Source organism: Euwallacea fornicatus, chromosome 10 (assembly GCF_040115645.1).
Source record: "Euwallacea fornicatus isolate EFF26 chromosome 10, ASM4011564v1, whole genome shotgun sequence".
NCBI classification, from domain to species: domain Eukaryota; kingdom Metazoa; phylum Arthropoda; class Insecta; order Coleoptera; family Curculionidae; genus Euwallacea; species Euwallacea fornicatus.
Window position 1 is genome coordinate 1412701 of NC_089550.1, and position 20840 is coordinate 1433540.

Genomic DNA, 20840 nt, shown 5'->3' on the forward strand with positions numbered 1-20840 from the left:
ATTTTTCCAAACGGTTCTTGTCGATTTTTAATTGGATTTGATCTTATTTTCCTATTCATTATGTCCCATAAGTTCTCAATGGGATTGAGGTCAGGACTCAGTGACGGCCATTTTAAAGCATAAACTTTTTCTTCCAACAAACGTTTTTACACTAATCTCGACGTGTGCTTTGGATCGTTGTCGTGTTGAAACTTGTGCCTTACGGGCATTGTATCGAATAAGTACAGATCTAACTTGTTTTTTAAACGTTCAAATATATAAATCTGTCTATTTTGCCTACTATGCGATGCAATGGACCCATGCCACACCATGAAAAGCATGTTTTACTGTAAGCTTAACCAGCTTATTATTCAATGGCTTGCCTTTCGAATACCTGACACAACTAGCACCATCACTCCCAAGCAAGTTGAATTTCGAGTAATTATTAAAAATGACTCATTTACAATCTTATTCGGCCCAATGAATGTAAGTTTGAGCCAAAGCGTGATCTTGCTTTTATATTCTTCTTTCTCAGAAGGGTTTTTTTGGTAGGTTTCAAACTGCGAAGGGATTTTTTGACAGGTTTAAAACTGTGAAGACGTGCCTCTGTCAAACGTGATTCAAAAAGGACTAGTTGTATTGATGGTATCCAAAATGTTTGACGAAGACAAAAAAGGATTATTTCGTGATAATGGTATAATTTTCTTATCTAATCTACTTGAGGTTTTTCGCGGACGACCTGGACTTTTCTTGGATTTCACAGTACCGTAACGTTTATAATGTTTTATAATTCGCGAAACTGTATTTTTTTTCTCAACAGCAATTGCCTTGTAATAACGTTTTGCTTAACACCTTCACGAAAAAGCCGTAATATTCGCTTTCGCAAATCAGTTGAAACCTTTAGGCATATTGTAACGATTCGAACAAAAGCCTGGAAGAACGTAAGAGAATGAGTGTGTCTGGAAGAATCGAAAAATAAATCCGCAAATCCACTACTAAAGCATAACGTTTAGACAAACACCAGGATAAATCTTTTATCAGAGCGCTGATTTAAAGAAAGTAATCATAACCAATTACAGTTCCGACGAAAAAAAAGCGGCTAAAATTTCCTTACATAAGTCAATCCATATCTCAAAATAATAACAACAAAATATAACTATTGCGAACATATAAACATTGTCAAGACACAATGTGATCAGGGAAAATGGATACCACACGAAATATCAGTTAACAAAAAAAAAACCATTTGCGCTATTTCTATTGTCTAATTTCTTCAATAAAAAAGTTTCAACCATTTTGTCCAGGCTCAAAACAAGATTTCTTCATAGAGTTATTTGTTTGCGTATTTCGAGACTAATTATATTCGAAACATTTTACCAATGACATACTGATTATAATATTATAACCCACAGTTCGCCTATTAGGTACCAACAACAAATTTCAAATTTGAAAAAAGTTCCAACTTTTTCGTCCAATACTGTATATATACAGTATTGGCCATAATTTTCGAAATTTTTAAAATTGATTTATATTTTTGTTTAAATCAAAAGGACAACCCTGTACACACATCCTTTATTGAACTACCTTTACTTATCAGAGAAAAGAAATGTGTTATCTCTTATATTCATTGGTACAAACAAATTGTGTTTCTATGCCGGCCAAAATTATTTTTATTATTCATTTTTCCGTATTTTTTTAAGAAAATTTTGCTTTGCAGTTCTTTCATTCAATTCGACTGCATATACATATGTATATACATACATACATTTGTTCATTTGTAATTTGAAAATATTTCTTTTTGTAGCTGATTACTTAAATTCATTTTTAATTATTTTTATTAAAAAAAAGTTTAATCAATTAGTCTTAAAGACCTATCTATATTTCCACATTTTCTAACAAGCGGACACCTTTAACCGGCCGAATGGAAGACGACCACTGGTGTCCGCGTATGAGAAATTTCACTGTATTTTTTAGTGAATTTTGCGTCACGGTTCTAGGTTAAACGTAAAGTGGTGTCATTAGAACCAGAGTAATTAATTTTTATAAGAACGGTGCAAAACAAGTCGAAACAGCCAGAAATTTACAACTTCATAAACCGACAGTGTCGACAGTCATCAAAAAATGTTTCTACTGGTAGTGTAATACCATTAAATAACACCAGACCAAGAAAGTTTTCCAAGCAATTGGACCGAAATATTTTAAATATTGCGAAAAGAACTCCTTTCTAATTTTCAACGGAAATCCTGGATGAAATCGACCAAGCAGGACCATCTGGCCCTTCAAGTCGAACAATAAGGCGAAGACTTTGTGAAAACGGCTTAAATAGTTACAGACCTGCGAAAAAGACTTTGCTCTTGGAGAAGAACATTAAAGCCAAGCTCGAACTGGCTCAAAACCCCATTCGCTGGTCATCGAATGATTATGAAAAAGGATCGTATTAAGTAACAAGTCCAAGTTTAATTGATTTAAAAGTGATGGTGTGGTACACGTAAGGCAGCCTATAGGCCAGAGTTTGAACACAAAATACACTTGTCCCAATGTGAAACATGGCGGAGGATCTGTAATAATGTGGGGGTCCTCTACACAAAATTGAAAGAAATATGGACGAGTTTACACATACAGAGACATTTTGAAACCCCATACAGATGAGGTCGTGCCGCTTAAATGCTTTTTTCAACACGATCAAGATCCAAACCATGCTGCCATATTGGTCAGAGCGGTTAGAACAGCAAAAAATACTTGGTATGAAGTGGCCGTCCCAAAGACCTGATTTCAATCCAATTTAGGACTTATGGAAAACCTCAGACCTGAAAATTCCCTGTCTGAAAAGTTGAAAATGCCATGGAACTATTGGAATGACTGCCAAAAACTTGGTCAGAAATGGATCCAGTTATGATTGAGAAATTAATTAATTCTATGCCAAATAGAATGGCACATGTAGTGAAGGCTAAACGGTATTACACAAAATATTAAAATTTTATTTTATTTTTCATTGTTAAAGTTAATTACGTAAGCAAAACAATTTAGTTGCGACAATTTTGGTCAGCCTAGAAACACTGTTTCTTTAAACCAGTGAATATAAGAAGAGATAATGCATTCCGTATCTCTGACAAATAAAGGTAGTTCGACGAATGATGTATGTGCAGAGTGGCTCATTTGTCCTTTCGATTTAAACAAAAATATAAATCAATTTTAAAATTTGCATAATTATGGCCAATACCGTATGTGGTTGGTGTGGTTTTGATTTCGACCACTCGGCAACATTTCGAACCACTGTTATCGCTTGCACGTGTATCTCTGACCCAATTTTTTGTGGGACCTGCCGTCATGACTCATTTCTTCATTTTATCGACGCAGTATAGGTACGTCAGGGCACGGTTTAGAAAGGAAAATGTAAGTATTTCGGAATGGCCTTCGCAATTCCCTGATCTCGATCTAACCGAGAATCTCTGGGAAATCTTAGACAAGAAAATTAAAGAAGAAACTTATTGTAATAATAAGGATTTTTTCAAGACGTTAATAGAAGCGTGGCGTAACACGAACGCGGTCTTCATTACAAAACTAATAAGGTCAATGCCAAAGCGATGTCAAGATATAATTGAAACAATGGGTGTCTCATAAAATACTGGACATTTTGATTTCAAGTAGAAAATACTGTTGTTTCGAAAGTTGCTCTACATTTTTCCATTACGGGACATTTGAATTGTTGGTGTGGAAAATTGGTAGGAAATTTTCTCATTCGCATTTTTTAGTGGTCGAGCTATCACGGCCGATCTGAAAACTGCGTCGCCCATAATGATGAAATTGACAACATAGTGTCAGATACTTTAAGGGTAAGCGAAAAAACTCTATACCCAGTCTATGAACTGGACTCTATGTTAAATAGGAAGAAGAAAAAAGACATTAAACGAATCGGAAAAATAAAGCCGTAAGACTCTGAACATATCAGATTGCAAGCGAAAAATCTGAAAGAAGCGTCTAATGTGGGAGTTTAAAAACGGTACATACAAATTTAGGACATTTAAAACGCGTTATTTTATCAATTAGAGAACAGTTATTTGAATCCGTTCATACGGGTGGTAGTGGTAACAGTTCTCAAATACTTAAACGTAGACGTAATAAAGTAAAAGGGGATATTAAATTGTCTTTGCAGTGGCTTGATAAGCGTTATGGAGACTCTGCACCAGGAAAACCAACCATTATTGCCTGGTATGTTGGTAAATTTATTAATATTAGTTCCGTCAATTGGACATGGAATCAGCTACCTTCAATGAATAACAGACATTCAAGGTGTTTAGAACATATAGATAAGAAAAATCATGTTTACCGTAAATTGCAGAGAAATTCACGATTGGCTCTCCAAAGATATGCTCGTCAGGTAATGGTAATCATGATGATGATAATAATAATAATAATAATAGTAATAACAATAATTCACTCAAGATTTTTTGTTGCTCAATAATCCCCCATCCAAACGACTTTGAAATTCTTATTAATAATGGCCACGCATAACGGCCCAACTGGCTATTAATTCCAGAAGTCCGATGATATGATTATTGAAAGATTTTACCAGGAAAGAAAAAGGAAGATCGAAAGGTTATCAAAGAGAATTCAAGGAACCCTCTCGCAGCTCCAGAGGAACAGCTAAAAAACTAGAATAGTTGCGACTATTCACTAGAAACTTTTCGAGTTGGAAAAGAAGTTTCTGAAACATCACATCGAAGACGCCAACGGTTCTGTAGAGAGTTTTAGCACACCTTAGACTAAGATCATGCAATCTAATTGTGATGAAACTGCACGTGTCCCGAAGCACAGAAGGAAGAGCATGTTGATTGCCAGCAAGCTCTGAGGAAAATGCAGATGATGCAGTATTCAGCAATAAATGCATTATTTGAAAATGTTCCCATTTTGTTAAGGCAATGGACACGCTCCTCAGCTTTCAGCACTGCAGCTATTTTATTTTACTATTATAGCAGCTTAAATTGGTTAAAAATGTCGAACGTTGGCTGTTCTAGATTTTCATGACTTTGATGCCAACTGAATATAGTATGAATGGTATATATTAGTATAGTATAGATATATGTTAGGTAGTATAAATAAAATGGCTGTAATCCGTTTCACCTTGAAGTCAGAACTGAATTCTGAACTAAAGCTTAAATGGATGATGTTTTTTGCAATAAAAACGTACTGATGTAAAACTTGTGCAAAAGTCAGTTTTCACATAAGTTGGACAGTTTGGCGGCACAATCCAATTTCGAGTTTTGACAATGCTTCGTATCGTCGAATACTTTAATATATTTTCTGGAACATTCTGAGGCACATCTTTAATTTATACGAGGCGATCCAAAAAAAGTTTTAGGAGGGGGGTAGTTTTATTTAAGAAAATTTCGTCATACGACGGTTCCAACTTTCAGCAATTCGATTTCCAGCCATTTTTCAGATATAATATGTATTTGAAGTGTATGGCAGTTTTGTAGGACAAAACTATTCATACATACATACATATTTATACTACACTACGCCAATACTTTCTAAAATAGAAAAACGGTTTCATGCTTCTTCTCAAGTTTTCAAGAAAATTGTACATTCTGAATTTGTCCCACAGGAGGGTCTTAAAAATGAAGCAATAGAACTTTCTCCCTTTTATCTATAACTAATTTTATTGATCATCAGAAAGTTCTCTTCAGACATTTTTTTTTGAAAATCGACCTGATATGGCGAGTTTTCAGACACCGATAGAATAACTTTTAAGCTTTATGTATCTCTGTAAATACGTAACTTTCTTTTTTTCGCATTTTAATTGAAATTACAGGGTGATTGGAAACTCAAATATTTACTCAGTTTTTTATGGGCCATTACAGGATGTTAAATACTGTGATGTACCTAAATTTAATATTTGCATAGCTTTTGTTACTCACTGTATTTCATTTTAGAATAAAAAGCTTCTTCATTCATCTTTATCTATAAAAATTAATCATAGTATTTTTCGCTAAAAACAGCCGTTTCTGATAAAAATGACTTTTAACTTTGAACTTTTCATGGTCATTTTCCACAATTATTGCAAGTATTACTAGATTATTACAAATAATAACAGAGTACTTTCTATGAGTAAAAATGAATTAAGAGTGACTTTTGTCTATTCAAAAATGACATATATTATAGTAGAGTACAAAAAAGTTATGGCTGTTCAAATGCAACAGATATGCCAGGACGTGGTGTCCTCTTCGCTTAGATATTAAAGGGATTATGCGTTAACGTATTTCAAGGCCAATTTGAATTGAAACAGAATTAGAAACTCGATTAGAAGAGAAAAACGACCAAAAAGCCAAATAATTATATAAAAAGAACATTGGTATGTGATGATATCCTGGCCGGAATTCATTGAAATCAACAAGATGTTTAGGTATTCCGGTATTCACCAAGGAGACAACGTCGGAAAACAAAATACTCATGGGAATATCATCTAGTTTAAACCAGACATGGAAGATTATATAACTGTATGTTTTGCATAAGTCACATTACGTGATCAAATGATTGAGATAATATCGCGTTTAATATTTCAGGAAGTATTTTGGGTACCTGGATATGTAGATTGGTTAGGAATGTTCGTTAGCAAAATATGTATCGTACATTATACAAGTAATGTAAGTTAATCAAGCTCCAAGTAAAAAGTGCTATGTGCATGCATTGAACAATCACAAGACTTAGAACGCTGCCATCTTCTGTGACATAAAAATAAATTATAATCTTTAAATATTTAAAAATGAATTGCTTACTCAAATGGTTACGAATTAATCCGTGTCAAATTTGAAACTTAAAATAATTTCAATGTTCACTATTCATGCAGTGAAACCAAGCATTCGTTCATTTCAAAGTAGAAAAGTTTGAACACTATCGAGTTCCACAGCATAAGGGCTTTGGCAGTCTTGAAAACTTATAAATTCATTAAACAAATACTGAATCATAGATTTAATGCAAATCTATGTTTGAAATGTTTGATGAAATGCTCAGTCTTCTTGCCAAGAAAAGCGATTAACGATCTGCCCTGGTCTCGAAATTAGGAAAGCTTCAAATATGTTTATTGCAACATTTGAAAAGTTCAAAATTGAGTTATTCATTTGTGTCATTTTTGATATTTAAATAAAAAATATATAAAGATTGTAAATATAAACGTAAATACGCGCTTATTTATTTATATATTTTTTGTCAAGCTGTTTTAAATGAAAATTGTTCTGGCATAGTAATTCAAGGAACGATTGTGAAGTGGCTCATCTGTTGTGACATGAAATTAACTGGCTAAAATATTTTAAAATTCATGATGAGCAAACTCAGTTATTGATCTGACATGAAAATGTCCGAAAAATTTGATGTTTAAACAATTTAGGTCTCTTCTTACAAAGAAATATTATATGGGTCATCAGTTTCTTTGATAGGTAGTACAAAAGTTTGAACGCTACCATGCACTGCGGCATAAAAATATGTTAAATGATGTAAAAATTTAAATATTCGTTAGGCACCAATGAATTAAGTTACTGATTCTGGTTTAAGATTAAAAATATCTCAAATGTCCACGCTTCGGATAAATAAAAGCAAGAAACGGTTGTTGCAAAGTGGCATAAATTTTGTTGAAAATTTTGAAAGAAATGAAACATTCATTATACGTAAAAACTGAATCACTACTTCATAACTACTCTTCTAGCAAAAAACCGCCATTACCTGCCTTCGTATCAAAACTTGAAGACTTTACTAAGTTCATTAGTTCAGTTAAAAGATTTCCGAATAAAAAATTATTCAAAAACTAACTGCACTATTGAGCCGCACTGAGCTGTGTCAAATAGAGGAATTAAAATTAATTGTTCATAATTGTTGGAAAGAGAAATAGGACTACCTGTACTCGCCCGGATATTCTCGTTCTATGGTTTAAAAACGTAAAACTCAAAAATAGGAAGACTTGAGACGCTCACTTAAAATTATATCGACATCCATTTTCTTAACCTTTTCAAAACAGTCGTTTTTTTAATTAAAAATGCGATTGCAAAAAAGCTGCTGAGATTCTCATACAAAAATTTATCCCAGAACACGAATTTCTTTAAAAAAAAACAAGTCATTGGTGTTTCAAAGGAAAAAACCGGAAATAATTTAGGTACTTACAGTACCTATAAAAGTCACAGGGTTCCGAGATGTGTCAGAAGGGTTCGCACGAAGTTAGTCGTTTGATATTTCTACAATTGAAAAAATAACCATATGAAAGGGAACACTTCAGTTTATAAATCGCCGTTGGCCTGTTATTCCGCGTTTCCGACACGTTTCATGTCATTTATATACCAAATTTCTTCTGTAATTCCTTGTTAGCGTGATAACCAATTGGAACGAAGGTCCAAGATCACAGTTCTAAGTATCGTACATTAAATTCTAATCGAATCAAATGCCATTTTCGAACTGCGTGAACAACATTTTCTAAATAAATAACGTGGAAACATCGGAAATTGCGAACAAGAGGAACCGCAAGGTTTATAAATCCATCGTTCAGTTAGGCAGTTGAACACTGAGTCGAAATTGTGGAAATTTTTTCTTTGTACAAAACTAATGAAAAATACGTTGATGATTATTTTCGATTCAACTTTGATGGTATCTATATACTGATAGAATTTTTTCCGGACTGTTCATCATGCCAAGAATCTGCTTTCGGCAGAAAATACTCGTGCATTTAACAATTATTTTAAACTGTTTTTAAAACATAAAACAACAAACTTAATATCATAATTAAACACTCATATTAAAATCTCCTTGTGAACATGTGCAGTAAATTCCTGCTTTATCTGGTTAAAGTGAAACCAAAAAGATAAAAACGCCATTTTAAAAGGGGGGAATTATGAAGATAGTAACATCGGCATACCAGCGATCGCTCCCAAGTACCAACGCGGCGGAATGTTCGTTAACCTAATGACATTTTTGGTATTTGCTTAAACTAGGGTACCTTGAGCGTAAAAGCTCCGCCAGAGCCCAAATTGGAAAACTTTTATATAACCTATGTCCATTGCAAATATTGTAAAATTCCTAGCTACTTAAAGGGTAATAATTAGTTTCACCTAACGTGCCACAGGCCTAGATTCAGGATGCTGAGGTTGGGCAGCTTCATAACTCTACCAAGTCCCACAGTGGTAATCCTAGTGCAACCGTATAAATCTATATACCTGAGTGTCGTCAACGATTCCGCTAACGTCGTTATCCCGTTATCCGTTATCCTAGAACACTGACCAATGTTCAGAGTTTCCAGTTCGTGGAGGGTGCTGGATATCTTGCCCAGTCCTTCGTCCGAGATCTGACATGCACTCAACGACAAACTTTTCAAGTTAAACAGTCCCTGGGAGATGTGAACTAAAGCTTGATCGCCGATTTTGTCACAAAACGACACGTCCAGGGAGGTGATCCTGGTGCCACCTTCCGCCAAATAGGCCATTCCTATATCCGAAATATTATCACATGACCGAAGGTTCAATTCGCGAAGATTCGGCATTTTCGCTATGTGTTTCAGTCCACTGTCTGTAATACTAATGCAGAAGCTCAGATTTAGAGACTTCAAGGAGGTCAACCCTGTGGCGTGCTTTAATGCCTCGTCTGACAGTCTTTGGCAGTCTTGCAACCCTAAATGCTCCAACGACTGATTACCTAAGGCCAAATGACCGATTCCTTGATCGCTCACATGCCAACACGACCGCAAGTTCAATCTTTTTAATTTCTTTAACCCCCAGGCGATTAAGACCAGTCCAGTGTTGGTAACATTACTGCAGCCACCCAGCTCCAATACCTCAAGGTTCTTAAGGTACTCGGCAATTCTGCTAAGGGAATTATCAGTGACTTGTTTGCAAAGGGATAAATTGAGTTGGGTTAAACTGGCAACTTCATTGACTAAGGCGTGAGATATCCCTACATCGGCGACATTATAGCAGCCACTCAAGTTCAGTGATTCTAAGTTGGGGATGCCTTGGATGACGTCGCGCAGCGACCTCCGTAACGACAAGACCTGAACCCGTTTGATTCCTCGCTTGACCAATGACGCGAACAAGGACGGGTTCGCTCTTCGTAAATGCAACTTAGCCTCGACTCCGCGCCACACGGACTTTCGGTAAGCCGCATCTCTCCAAGTGGTGCAAACTTGAGCCACTCTGCCTTTATCTCTGACGTCCAGGTAGCTAAATATGATGGCTAAGATTTCGGGGTAGAGGCAGGAGATGTGGGGTTTGCTCTGGTCCACTAAGCTGACCTGCTCTTCCTCGTTCTCATGGGTGAATCGCTCCAGGTTTCTCTGGTGCAACGACAAGTAGTCGTGGTGTTGCTGGTGCTGTCTCACGATATTGGGGAAAAACTGCGGTTGGTGCAGTCGATGGTACGGCTGGAACCTGTGACTGCGAAGCAACGCACTGGTGGATAATATGGAAAGGGGTAGTTCCGTGTATACAAGTTGCGTTGGATCTTCAATCATGATGATTCTAGTAGACTTCAACCCACCAACTAAAAGCACATCGTGGACGTAAGCTTACGACCGGCGATAACACAGAACCGACACGAGCTTTGTCAGCGACGAACTGTTTTTCGTTTCGAAGATTCGAAGCCGAAGCGAACGAATGAGATCCGTCTGTGTTCTGCTTGGATTGGTGGGCGCGCGCACCACGTGATACTGTAGCCTCGTATCGATTCGACGGCCCACGGCGGCATTTTTAAGTTTCACGAGGCTACGGTGCCCCTTCCCGAACGAGGGCGGTTTGTGCCAACCCCGGAGTTTTTCTCAAATTTTAGGTTTTTACCTGTGATGGGTTTTTATGCTACTCGAGCAAGTTGTCAGGGTGGTAGTGGGTCCCATGGAATTGATTCATTTTATGACGGCTCGCTTGTATTATGTTACAGAAATTGTCGCTTATAACATATCGAGCTGGCCGAAGCAAAAAAATACGGGCTGATAAAACAAATTCAAGACGCTTCAAAGATCTAAACTATGGCATGTAGAGAAGAGTACCAGAACGTCTAGGAAAAATTATATTCGTTCACTTTATGAGAATGAGAACGTGGAAACATGGCTTGTTAAGGTTCGAAATGCAGCTAAGAACATTGAAATAATTTTAGCTGCCGCTCTCTTCCCCTCCTCAGAATTCCAAACAATTCTGTTTGCCTAGTTACATATTTCAGCTGTCCAATGTTTTCCTCTTTCCTCCACTTTGGACATGTTTTTTTAGAATCCCCCCAACACAATCATAATAGCTTTATGTTACACAGAGTACCCTTTATCTATGACATTAACTGTGGGAAAATTTTTATTTATATGAAGATGCGAATTCAGTTGTACGGAACTTAACTATATTAAACCGAAATGAACTATATTTAACCGAATTATGTTTTAAAGCCACATTTCTACTATGGCAATTTATAGGAACTTTTTGTTGCTTTACGTTCCCCTCGTTACACAAAGCGGAAACTGGCAGCAAAATATATTAACTTTTTCTGCCCGCCCAAGCAACTTGTCAATTCACACATCTAACCAATAACAGCGATAGTAGCGGAAGATGAGGTGTTATTAGCTGGCGGCGAAGCATATTAAATGTCTTCAATGAAAAATTGCGACATAAATCACAGATATTCGGTGAAGAAAAGTTTACAACAAAAGGAATTGCTTCAGTTTTCGTTTTCAAGAACAATGTTGAAAGAAAGTTTTTTGAGGTTATGTTACATGCAACAAAAAATCAGCAAAACCCCAAATAAAGTAAGCATATAATGAATTTTGACATAAAGACCATACATATACGAAATTAGACACCCTTCAACATCGCTCTTGTATTAAGTTATTACATAACAGTGGTAGCTTACAATTTGAAGGTTTTCCGGGTCACAACTTAATTTTCACCTTTTCACAAATCGCCATGACTGAATAGCTAAACAAATGAAAGGCGAAAAAACTGCGGCCACCAAGTGCTGACACACGATTGGTCCCGAAACTGTAACATAGCCGGATTTAGCGTTTAACGTCAAATCTGAATCATTTTCCCAATTTCTATTGGCTGAGGTTATATTTGATTTTTCGCGGGAATTTTGAATATTCCGAATTAATTATTCTGGGTAAATTGTGTGCATATCGGAGGTTTAACGGAAAAATTCGAAACCAGATTGCAACATTGTATCAATCGCAGTTCTAGCATGTAAACACATGTACCTGCTTACCCTTTGTAAAAGTGTAGTAAGCTGGCAATTTTGACACAAAGATTTATGTTTTTACAACTAGGGAATGATTTAATGGAACATTTGACTGACTATGGGAATAATGGTTTTAGGATGGTTTTAAGGTAGTTTCCAAGCAAGAAACCTTGTGGTCATTGAGACTTCCTTTATTTCCTAAAACTCAGTCTTGATGGACGATGGATTCCGTCCAGGCCTCCAAGTAAATATCAACTTTAATTCTCGATTCAAAACGGACAAACAGCAAACTTCCCATTTAAATATGGCAATTTATTTTAATTTACCAGGCCAATTTATCCTTCTAGATGCGGGCGATTATGACGCAAAACTAGGACTTAATTTCAGCATGCGGTCCCGGACAGACGTTAGATAACCGAAACTACACAACAATAAAGGTAATTTGCATAAAAACCCGCAGTTAATAGACCAAATGCCCGCAGTTATAAGACCGATCCGGCTTGTCAAAGTATGAAGATCGATTCTTCGATGGGGTCTTCAGGGATTAAAGTGAAATTGTGGGAACCGTGGCAAAAAGACCAAGTTTTGCCGAATGGTAATGAGTAAAACCGCGAGTCAGCATAATTTTAATAATGAAAAAAAGCGATTTAGAGCAACGCCGCCAGTGGTTTAAAAATCTTTTTACTGCATCAACTTTCCAAAGGATGAGAGATTTATCACGATAAGGCGGTATTTGGGTCCTTTCACTATATCAAACTAAACCAGGGGATACTCGTATATCGTATCGTCAGGTTTTTTCCAATATTGATGGGAAGCTATTATAAAAGTTTCGGCAATTTCTTTTATGGTACGAAAAAGGAGACGAAAAAGCAGTCTAAAACCTCAGTTCTCAAATATGTTTCGTCAACGTTAGATATAATGAAATTTCTACGAAATTTTCGCTTTCGGCAAAATTATCTAAAAGCAGAGAAAAATCCATAATGAGTGATCCTGTTATATTACCTGAACCCCCAATAACCAAAAGAAGATTTACCACTTCCAGCTATGCCCATTTTCAAGTCCAACAACTGACCGGGACTAACTGAAAATGGAATTAGACTCCTCTTTACTCGGTAAGGTAAGCAAGTAACTAAGTAGGGTCTAAAACTCTGTTTGTCAGTAAGGAATCATTGATGATTTTGTCAATAAATAAAAAACCACCGTCCAAAACGTTCACAGGTTATTTCCGAACACCCTGTATAGTCGAAACGTGTCTTGACTGATGTGCAAAGTTCGCTAATCATACGAATTAAAACTGAATAGGCGCCATGAAATCACCTTTCAGTAATGATACGTGATGAAATGAACACAAAGTCGGAAGTTTGTCGCTGAAAAATCGGTGGACTTACGCGCTAAAGTATACAGGGCGTTTGGTAGAGCGATAGAAAGTTTAAGTAGCAGATAGATAGAGTCGTTTTGAATCTATAATATAATCATGTTTATCCTTATACTGAGTCTCATCTTTTTTGAAATATCGGCCAAACGGGGTGAGTAGGGAGAGCGGAGGAGCGGGAGCAAGTAAATGTATCAGAAATGGAGGGTTTCGTTTTGAAAATAAAATTAATTAATAGTAGTATTGTTTAAGTTGGAATTAAGTTTTAGATTGAGTGAATTGAAACGAAAGTATTTTAACACATTGATTTGTCCACATAACTGTTTGTAATAACAATTTTTAATTAATGTTTGTTTTGCTTTGGCGCTATGAACTGTATTTTAAAAAACATTTCTGAAAGCGGAAAGTATTTATTACCAAAAAAAATGTACTTATTTGTTTCAACTCAATTTTTCCGTATGAAAATGTGAGAAGGTTAAATGCCGCTATGTACATAGATTCAAAATGACCCCATTTATCTCCAATTGAAAACCTTCTATCGCCCTACGCAAAAAAATTATTTAATATATGTATTTCATGGATTTTAAGGAGATCAACAATAAAGGATCTCTATTTAAAAATCGATCGCTCAGTCTTGTTATCAGCGCCATTCCGCCCAATAAAAAGATTATTATAAAAAGAGCAATTTCGTGTATTTTAGTGTCAGCCAAATAAAATCAATTAGCTACATAACGATACCCTATTTATCTGTAACAAGATCAATAATAACCCAATAGATGATTAATTTTTTTCCCTTTATTGCCAATGCTAGGAGCCAATTCGGCGGTTTCGTCATATCTCATAGGTATATGACATAAATACGTATAAAACTGCTCGTATAAGGATCAAAGCCAGAAACGGCACTTTAGTGTAAGTGCGGATTGAAGGAAGATTTAACGGTTCCGTTCCATTTTTAATCTGTGGTGTGAGTGGTCGTTCGGTATGAACTTACACTCAAGTGCCGTTTCTAAGTTAAAATAAACTTTTCTTTATTGAATGGAACTATTCTGAATTCTTATAAAAATGCATTTTTTCGTTATTATTTAATTTTTCATTTATCATCATTTATTTCAAATAATCCATTATTTTCAACGCATTCTTTCCGTATCTGCGACGCTATATTGCTCAGAATGTTTGGATACCTGAGTCATTTTAGAAGGAAAAATACATGACTCAAGCGTTACGTATATGTGACGATTTTTAAAGATTTTCCATTTGCATATGTATTGACGAAAATTTAACCGCGATAAAATTTATGTTATTGTGATTGAAATTGATACTGAATAAAAATACCCGATTTCAGTGTAGAACAGATGTGAAGGAAGTTCTCATCATTGTATTGCGTTTTTCCAATAAATATGATCCAAAACAGCATACAAGGTAATGCAACGATTCCGGCGTTTTGTTTGTTATGAGGAAAAAACAAAACAAGCGAATGTATAAATATTATTTATTCATCAAATATTCACGTTCACTCTGCGAACCTTTTTCCTACGTGGTTCAAGGCTTCGAATTTCTTCTTTTTTTTTTTTTTTAAGAAAGTCAGCTGCTTTGGATGAGAAAAAATATTTGAGGTGTTCCAATCCGAGAACGTTTTTCTCCTCATACTATTTTCCAGCCCACTAAACAGGTGATCGCCAGTAGGAGGCAAATCAGGAGAATATAGCGGGTGTAGCTTTCCAGCTAATCGCTAACAATTTCTCTTGTGTGAGGTGATTATCGTAATAGTTTTCCTTCGGACTCAGAATATCAAATGGTTTAAGTTTGAATGGCCCCGTTTGCTAGCAAAACAAATATCTATTACTCCTAAACGAGCCCGGTTTGTTTATTATAATGTTTAAGGTAGCAACATCCCTGATTCCTCCCATTTAACAATTACAAATTTCCAGGTAAATTTCGAATATTAAATTAAAGTGCTGTTTCTGCCTCTGATCGATTGTGATTTTGTTGATTTGACCAAAAACCTTGAAAATACCTACTAAACCTTGAGCTTCAGTTTTTTTTTTGATAAAAGGTCAATATCGAGTAAGAAGTAGATAGCATTCACTATGAAATACCGGTGATATATATGAGCAGCAAATATTTTTCTTGTATTTTGCAGTTTTCTAATCCTGCAAATATTTAATTAGCATTTTTCTCTTTTAAAATTCTGATAACTTCTTGGAGCTACCCTAGCTTGTGTTTTTAAGGAAATATTCTCGTTCAGGTTACTTCAGAACTCGGACTTCCTTTAACCAAATTTCTCTGCATAGTTTTAAGGGTCTGTTAATTACCTCTTCCCCTCTCTGATCAATCATAATATCCAGGGCAGATCCTCTCACCGTACGCTCCAAATACCTTGAAATTAATCTTTAGGAATTATAAAAAAAAGCAACTAATATGAAGTGAATACTATTATATCTCTATGGTACTGAGTGGTCTACACCATGGCCAATTTTAAACCTGGAGATAAATTCTTGCAATTTAATTTTCAGTCGCGTGTGATCTGATACGACTTTGACTACTTTTACATCGTTTCTTCTTGGTTCTTATTCGAACTTTCAAATCAAGATTTATTTCAACTAACACCTCCCAACCGACCCAAACGCAAACACTAATAAAATCAATGCGACCAAAAAAATATGTCCGAGGAAAGGTTTCTTTCAAAGGTTTTATTTTGCCGAGTCTCCCAAGACGGCCCGACGGAGGAAAGGTATTATTTTTTAGTTTATTTTTCGAATACAACTTTTTACAAAACAAACGGAACGAAAGCGGGAGACGGAGAACGCGCCTCTACTTTGGCGAGAGCGAGACGGAAGATGGCATGAAACCTGAACGGCACGTCTGCTTTAAGCTTAAAGGGAATAGCTCGGAATCGGGCTTGTGTCTGTATAAGGTCGTTCTCTGAGAAGGGAATTTTCAGTCAACTAGGAAAATCCAGATACAAATCTAACGCAACTTTTTTTTTTCTTTAGTTGAGCCTATAAAGCATTTCTGCACTAGTGCGATAATCAAACTCACTGCATAAACGTTTGTTTTGTAGCAGCAGAAACTTTCACTCGCACTTGCACTAATTTTTTTTTCAAATTTAGACAACAGTTTGACAATCACTGCCAGTAATTATAATAAAATCGTTCCCATTTTTTGAACCGACCAAGGCTTAAAGTGACCAGCCGAGTTCATGAGAAAACAGCAATGCTTAAATTTCGTGGTACAGGAAGTACAACAGACTTAAAGTTTTAAAAGTGGGCAGGAATTACAAATTCTATGAAGAGGAATTCAGATAAATTAATTTTCAATCACTCTGTACAGATGTTACGCATCTGGAACGCCACCGGTCTAAGCGAAATGCACAGAGAAAGTTAAGAACATCGCATTAGCGCAGCTCATTTATTATATTAATATTGAGTCAATCATTATTTTACATTATATTTTCCATATTTCTGAGATATTATTCGTTATATATATATATATATAAGAGTTTATAAAATTTTGACGCGTCTGGGATGTCACTGATTTATCTGAAATTCACAGAAAACCAGGGGATTTCACTTCGTGGTAGCGAAATTCCAAAAACTATCAAATTCAGTAACTTATCGCTTTTCCTAGATAGATTCCATTCCGAGAAGTTTGTCAAATTCTCACGCCTCCGGTTTAATCGAAATTTGTAGAATAATTGAAAGAAGATGTGGTCTTTTATGAAACTGCATTGGCGTAGGTGATTGCGTTGTAGCGTAATAAATTTACACAAATTGTCAAACTCCGTGATTTACAAATTTTCCTGCAGAATGAAGAGTACCAAAAATGCTTCCAAACATTTCAAACGCCTCTGGTCTATACAAAATTCACGTCAAAATGAGATCGAAATGTACGTTTTTTAGGGTGCAAAACCGCAATAGCATAGATAATTTTTGCGTAGCGTAATCCTAAAAGTTCTATGGCGGCGCGTTTTTAAATATTTATTCCCCAAATTTTTCAAAATTTCACGCTTCCGAGAACGCCACTGGTCTATTCGAAAATCGTGGAGAAAGCAACGGGTGATCATTTAAAAATCTGCCTAGTAAGCAGTGAACCGTAAACGTTAGGCGCTGATTAGGCCATTTGCTATTTACCATCAAACATCTGACTAACAAATGAATTGATCTCAGACGTGCCTCTGAAATTTCAGCACTTACTTGAGGTTTTTTTTTTATACAAGCCACCCACACAGGCGTAGAGATTTAAATGCATTTTAGTCAAAATCGCATAAGCCTAGAGATTTTAGGATAATTCAGTCAGGACCATATGGGCATAGGGGTCTGGGGTAATTTGGCCAAAAGCACATAGGCGTAGAGATTTTAGTATAATAATGTTGATATGTAAAATTGAAAAATACTAAACGGTCAGCGGCGTATTTTTCCAGTTGCATGTGGGTGGATGTTATGTTCTCGTAGATCTTTAGTGTCAAGGAATTGTTTATAGTTTTAAAATTTAACAAGTTCTCTGAGAGTTTCCATAAACAATCTCTTAATAGGTGATTTCCGGGTAAATAATGTAATTCTCAGTATTTAGCGATAAGTATTTTGTTGGGCTTATCTTAAAGTCTATTTCCTAAAATTGGAGGAACCTTATTTACGACACTTATGATCGATATTCTTGTGGCTGATTGATCGACGGCAAATGTTATGCAATTAGGAGCGGCACGTGAAAAACTTTTCTCAGAGAATGCCCCATTCTATACACGTTATGCGGGCCGTGCCTGCAAGAATAAATTTCTATTTGAACTGTGTAAAATATATTTTTAATAAAATGACAACGACGGCACCAAAACAATATTTTCCGACGTTATAGATAAAAGAAGGTTTAATTTGGGACACGGAGGTGGACAAGGTAAACGATGTGTTTATCTAGAAGGTTACTTACAGCCATTGTTTTCGCACAAAGTTACGTATTTTTTCGGTAAATTATTTTAAATATTTCTTTATGCTATTTTAGTGTGCGGGCCTTTGCGACCACTACAATCTGCTTAATAAAAAAAAGATTCCATTAAAATCGGGCATATTCCCTCTTCGCCTTCGCAGAAAAAAAATCACTTTTATGCTGAATTATGAACAAGCACTTTGCGCAGATTAAACCAAACCGCCGGGGAATAAATACCACTTGAGTATATTTAAAAGGGTATTAACGTTTCAGCCCCCAACATGGGGTTGATTGATACTTCACCACTATTTCGCGGCACAATATTTACGTGTATTAAAGGATTCTTTTAGAAATGGACTAATTGATTATTCATTCATTCATGGCAAATGCCGAAGGGGCATCATAATGACTCCAGTGGCGTAGAATTGAGCATCATTCGTATGCAGTGCGTGAATGAGAAATTATTGGGGAATTTTCAACTAAATTTGCATAATTGCTGATGTAGTTTTGGTACTCTTAGTGGGCAGAAATTATTATATTTTTGATATGAAAGCACTGAATGTGATTATTAGTGGTTCGTTTCAGGGTCCACACTTATGAGGCTCGATCGCATTATTCGGTTTAAATCTCACTTGCGACAACCTACAAATAAATCTAATGGAGAAAATAAGAAGAACCCTGGTACGGTTTTATACACGTTTTTAGAAACTTGCCCGAAGAGTTTATTTAGTGAGTAGCACGGTTTTACAGTAGACAGATTTCAAATGCGCAATAAAATGTAACATTAGAGCAGAGGAAAAGAAATTGAGAAAGAAATTAAAGGAAAAATGTGTTTTGTTATCTAACGAAATTGCTTCGATTTTAAGAAAGTATTTACACTTGAATGAAAAAAATAGCTCTCAACTACCGACGTGGATTGACCTCCAATGACCCCCATTCATTTTCATTACTTATACTTCTGCCTTACGAAATTTGAAAGGATGCTGAACCAAAAATTCGCTTTTAGAATAAGTAATAACGGTTATTTTGCTTGTAGTAAAATCAATGTAAAAAAACTTTTGTTGCCCCATAAAGTGACAATTTTCTTAATCATAATCGGTGATTAAACAGGTTACATTTTATGCGCCTTTATAATGAAAAGTAAGTGCCTTAATTTGATAATTCGCTTGAGAAATGGGACTAGTAACAACAATGCTTGCAGCACATCCACAGATACAGGGCGGAGCTTGCGTATATAAATATATTCAAATGGTTGCCATTTTCTAAGATTTCATTATCGTGCAGCAAAATTAGAAAAAATCATGTATGAAATCCATTATAAAACCCTATTTACGATGTTATGCATTTCTGCACGCAATTTTGCATATTACATCATAATACAACATATATGAATACTTAAGTCGATTTAGCCAATAAATATCACTCCAGAAATCTGAAAATATCGAATCGAGAACAGGTACGCTTTTTTTCCCTGCTCTGGAATTCCGATTGTTGGCGTTTTTGCAGATCTATGCGCCGTTAAAATAGAATAAAATCATCGTGAATAATTTTCCGCACATTTGCGATATTCTCGTTACTTTCGGAAATATACAGCATTAAGTTGATATTCATTTTCACAATTTAGGAACATCAACTACTCTATTAGTCAGTCAGACAACCATGCGTCTCTGCTAAATGTGGGTACTGTGTCGTAATTATTTTCCAGTTTAGAACTACATATATATGTATAAAGGAGATCAGACACATTCCACGGTTTGTGTGCAGCAATTGAACATAAAAAAGAGTGTGGCATATTTTGGGCTAAAGGAACACAGATCCAGAAACGGTTCATTACTAATATATACACAGTGATTTAAATTTTGTTCGCTTTTTTCCTCAAAACGCCTAAAATATCTGAGATATTTATTTGTAATTTGGAATGTACGCACCACACTATGCTTTTCCTAGGCTTTACAATTAAATAGTAAAACTTACTCCGAGGCCGCAATTTACCAGAACTCCATACCCCTTCTGAGCACCCCAAATTTTTTTGTGATACACCACTGACCATAAATTTCTGAAAACTTGACTTCTTTGTTCACTATAGGAGAAATATTCTTGATTTTCTAAGATATCCGAATCTCCAATAGTTTTCGAATTATTGGCGAAAATATCAATAAGAATCCGAATTAATCTAATTTCAAATAGAGGTATGACATTTAGAACTATTACGCGGTGTCTACTGACAGATACCTCTATCTGCGACCAATAGAAATAACGCGTAGAAGAGCAGCGGGAGATCACCCACTGCAGAAAGCTTCGCTTGTTACAGCTACTAACTCTCAGATGGCAGCACGAATAGTGAATTGAATCAATCGAAGAAATAAAAATTGGCTCTACGTCACATATT

The 20840-nt window shown here is 35.7% G+C and overlaps 1 protein-coding gene across 1 annotated transcript; it reads right to left on the reverse strand.

The window, feature by feature from the left end:
* Window positions 1–588: 588 nt before the first annotated feature.
* On the reverse strand, window positions 589–10587 carry Ppa (Partner of paired). The gene has a single exon (XM_066286723.1). It carries the CDS (start codon window positions 10460–10462, stop codon window positions 9065–9067), a length of 1398 nt encoding a protein of 465 aa, XP_066142820.1. The 5' UTR covers window positions 10463–10587; the 3' UTR covers window positions 589–9064.
* Between the last annotated feature and the right edge of the window lie 10253 nt (window positions 10588–20840).

Coding starts and splice junctions, on each gene's coding strand:
- Ppa (XM_066286723.1), bottom strand. CDS start 10,462: ATGATTGAAGATCCAACGCAACTTGTATACACGGAACTACCCCTTTCC.